General features: G+C 42.6%; 1 protein-coding gene across 1 annotated transcript in view; it reads left to right on the top strand.

Annotated features, from left to right (window-relative positions):
• Positions 1-1878: 1878 nt before the first annotated feature.
• The window catches only part of LOC135111716 (tubby protein homolog), a 23575-nt gene continuing 21539 nt past the window's right edge, over positions 1879-3914 (top strand). The window contains exon 1 of the mRNA XM_064025344.1: positions 1879-2034. Within this exon, the coding sequence (XP_063881414.1) occupies positions 1926-2034 (109 nt within the window). The 5' untranslated portion in view covers positions 1879-1925. The remainder of the gene's footprint in view (positions 2035-3914) is intronic.

Consider the following 3914-nt stretch of genomic DNA (forward strand, 5'->3'; position numbering starts at 1 on the left):
CTCCCCCAATCGTTGCTTCATCCCCCTCCACCTTGTCCTTTCTTCCGGCCACCTGCACCCACTACTGCCTCATATTGCCAGGCCTCGTCCCGTTGTCTCGAGGGTGATGAAGTGCAGTACTCGCCCGTGTTAGGCTTGCGTCATTCACCCCTGACAGAGACACACTGGGAAATATTTGCGCCAGACCAGTCTCTTTCACTCTCCTACGTGTGACTGGTCTGGATGTGTAGCGATAGTTTCTTTTTTGGCTTCAAGGTTTGTCAGGTTCATTTTTTGTTCTTTTTTTTTGGTGCGTGTTTTTTTTTTTCTTTCTTTCTTTCTTTCTTTCTTTCTTTTTTCTTTCTTTTTTTTCTTTCTTTCTTTCTTTCTTTCTTTCTTTCTTTCTTTCTTTCTTTCTTTCTTTCTTTCTTTCTTTCTTTCTTTCTTCTTCTTCTTCTTCTTCTTCTTCTTCTTCTTCTTCTTCTTCTTCTTCTTCTTCTTCTTTGTATCTTTATTGGTGTCTCTTGTGGCTACTTTTCTGTGTGTTCTCTTACACGTGTTTTTCTTTTTCTTTTTTCTTTTTTTTATCATTCTAGTTCAAATGTTGACACGTTAATATTATCGGTATTAGTATCCTCAGAGCGTTAGTCTTTTGTTTATGTCTCACAAATCTAGTTTTATTTTAAATTTTTACTTAAAGCTTATTAATGTTATTTTCTTTCATGTTTTTTTTTTCTTTTTCACTTACACGCAAATCATACTTCACTTTTTTTTGTGTTTTCCTTAATGATTTCCTCCTCTTGCCTTGTTTGTCTCTTATTAACCTCCTCCTCCTCCTCCTCCTCTTCTTGACCTCTTCGTCTTCCCCCTTTGCGTTATTATTTTTCTCGCCATGTCTCTCATCCCTTTTTTTTCCTTTATTATTCATCCCTTCCCCTTCATCTTCCTCTTCCTCTTCCTCTTCCTCTTCCTCTTCCTCAGCTAGCATATCCTTCTTCTTCTCATTACGCTCTAAGTATGTTATCCCACACCGTCTATTTGCAATTAATCTGTCTTTTCCCCTCCAGTAATCATCCTCCTCCTCCTCCTCCTCTTATTCCTCCTCTTCCTCCTCCACCTCTTCGCCTGTCTGAAGGTTGCTGCGTCACCTCACCTCGACTTCCTTATCTTTCCTCCCTCTTCCCTTACACGACCTTCAGTTAACCTCCTCCTCTTCCTCCTCCCTCTTCCTCCTCCTCCTCCTCCTCTTCTTCATCCGTCTAAAGGTTAGGAAGCTGCCTTTCCACATCCCCTAGTTTCTCATGTGCCTCTCTTCCTCTTTCCTCACACAACCTATGGTGAAATTCTCCCTTTTTTCCCTCTTTGTATTTACTTTCTTTCTTTTCTTTCTTCTTTCCTTTTCTCTCCTCTTTCTTTACAAGAGTTCTTCTCTTCCTCTCTACACGATTTCTAGTTAACCTGTTCCTCTTCTTTCCCTTTCCACAGAATGTACTTTTAAACTCCTCCTTCCCAACACGGCAGCCATTTAAATTCCTTACCTTGTCTCCCTTTCTTTGCAGCCTTTAGTTAACATACTTCCTTCGCGTCACTCTCCACGTGACCCCAAGCTAACTGCCTTTTCTTTCCCCTTTCCACAGTTTTCTTTTTTTTAATACCACAGCCACTTAACCTCATTATCTCCCTTTCTATACAATATTTACTTAACCTGCTTCCTTCATCTCACTCTTAAAGTGATCACAAATTAACTGCCTTCCTTCCCCTTCCCCTTTTCACTCTTTCCTCTTTCCATAGTTTCATTCTTAACATTTAATACTTAACCTCCCTCCCTTCCTTCCTTCTCTCCCTTTAGTTAACCTGCTTCCCTCATCTCACTCTCTACCTGATCCCCAGCTAATTTATTCCCTTCTTCGCCTCCTGCAGGTTACGACGGCCCCCTTCAGTACGCCATGACGGACGGCGCCAGTCCGGACGCGCCCACGACCACTGTGCAGGTGCTACCAGTCGTGGGCCAGACCTCGGACTTTACTGACGATGAGGACGACACGACGACCTCCGGTGAGTGCTGTGGGGACGAGAACGAGTAGTAGTAATAGTAGGATAAGGACCAGTGGTAATTGGTAGTAGTAATAGTAGAATAAGGCAGCTAGTCACTTGGTACTAGAGGGATGTTACTCAGGTCAGTTGATTCTTAAGACATCGGCCTGAATGCAAATAGGCCTCAGGACAATTGGTAATCGAAATACTTAGTACCCAAACCACCTGATCCTCAAAATGGATGGATGGATGGACTGATGTGTGGATGGAAGGGCGAGTGAGTGGGTGACTGGATGAATGGATGAATGGGGTGTAGGTAGGTGTGTGGGTGGATGGATGGATGGTCGGGTCATTGGATGGATAAGTGGATGAGAGGTTGAATGGTTGTGTGGATAGGTGGGTGGATGGATGAGTGGGTGGGTTGCTGGGTGAGTGGATGGATGGATGGATGAATGGATGGATCGATGGGAGTCAGTGGTTGGATGGATGGATGGATGGGTAAGTGGATTGGGTGCTTGAGTGGTTGAGTGAATGGCTGGACGTGGTTGAATAAGTAGGTGGATGGCTTGGTGAACATTGTATTAGTGTGTGTGCGGGTCCACATGCTGCCTTCACGAAGCCTGTGGTCCAGACGTCTGAGTCTAGAGACACTTTGACGGCCAAGTGGTTTGGGTGGCAAGTGTCTCGAGCACCAAACGTCCTGAGGCCTATTTGCACTCAGGCCGATCTGTCTTGAGGCTCATCTGACCTGAGGCTTATATGACCTGAGTACCATCCGGCCCAGTACCAAGCGACTGTAAACTGTAAGATAAGGACAAGTGTTAGTTAATAGCAGCAATGACAGGACAGGAAAAAATAGAAAAAAAATCTGAACAAATTAAAAAAAAATAAAATAAACAACAAATTAGACAAAAAAATATAACAAAAAAAAATAGAAAGAGCACGAGGACGAGTGATGGGTCAATAGTAGTAATAGTAGGATGAAGACGAGTAATAGTTAATAGTAGAAATAGTATGATGAGGACGAGGACGATTGGTAATAAGTAGTAGTAATAGCTGGAGGAGAAGAAAGACAAGAAGTAGTTATAGTAGTAGTAGTACCTAGTAATAGTAGTAGTAGTAGTAGATGATGTCATTATCGTTGTTGCTGTTCTTGTAATAGTAGTATTTTCTCAAATATAACTCACACATTCAAGACATGAAATCTAGAGAGAGAGAGAGAGAGAGAGAGAGAGAGAGAGAGAGAGAGAGAGAGAGAGAGAGAGAGAGAGAGGAAAAGAAACGGGAAAGACATGGAGTGAGGAGCTAAAGTGGCCACGGAGAGAGAGAGGGGGAGAGAGAGAGAGAGAGAGAGAGAGAGAGAGAGAGAGAGAGAGAGAGAGAGAGAGAGAGAGAGAGAGAGAGAGAGAGAGAGAGAGAGATCTTCCATGTATCAAACGCGGATTACTGTTGGAAGGTAATGGAGAAGAGGAGGAAAAGAGCAGGAGGAAGAGGAGGAGGAGGAAGAGGAGGAGGAGGAGGAGGAGGAGGAAGAAGAAACGAGAATCTTCAATATACAAAGACAAGAAGTCGATCTGTGGATGAATGAAAACATTACCAAACTTAAAAACAAACAACCATAAAACTGAATAAAAAGGAGAAAAAACAAGAAGTGAACATTATCGAAGCGAAAGACAAAGGAACAGAACAAACGAAACATAAAGAAAACGAAGAATTGTAAAATATTAAAAGTACATTATGGAAATTGAGAGAGAGAGAGAGAGAGAGAGAGAGAGAGAGAGAGAGAGAGAGAGAGAGAGAGAGAGAGAGAGAGAATAAACGAGGATGTCAGAGAAACAATGTCGCACGGAAACGAAAGGAAATGAGAAGAGAATTAAGAAAAGGGAAGGAATGAGAGAATT

Source organism: Scylla paramamosain, chromosome 22 (assembly GCF_035594125.1).
Source record: "Scylla paramamosain isolate STU-SP2022 chromosome 22, ASM3559412v1, whole genome shotgun sequence".
Lineage (NCBI taxonomy): Eukaryota > Metazoa > Arthropoda > Malacostraca > Decapoda > Portunidae > Scylla > Scylla paramamosain.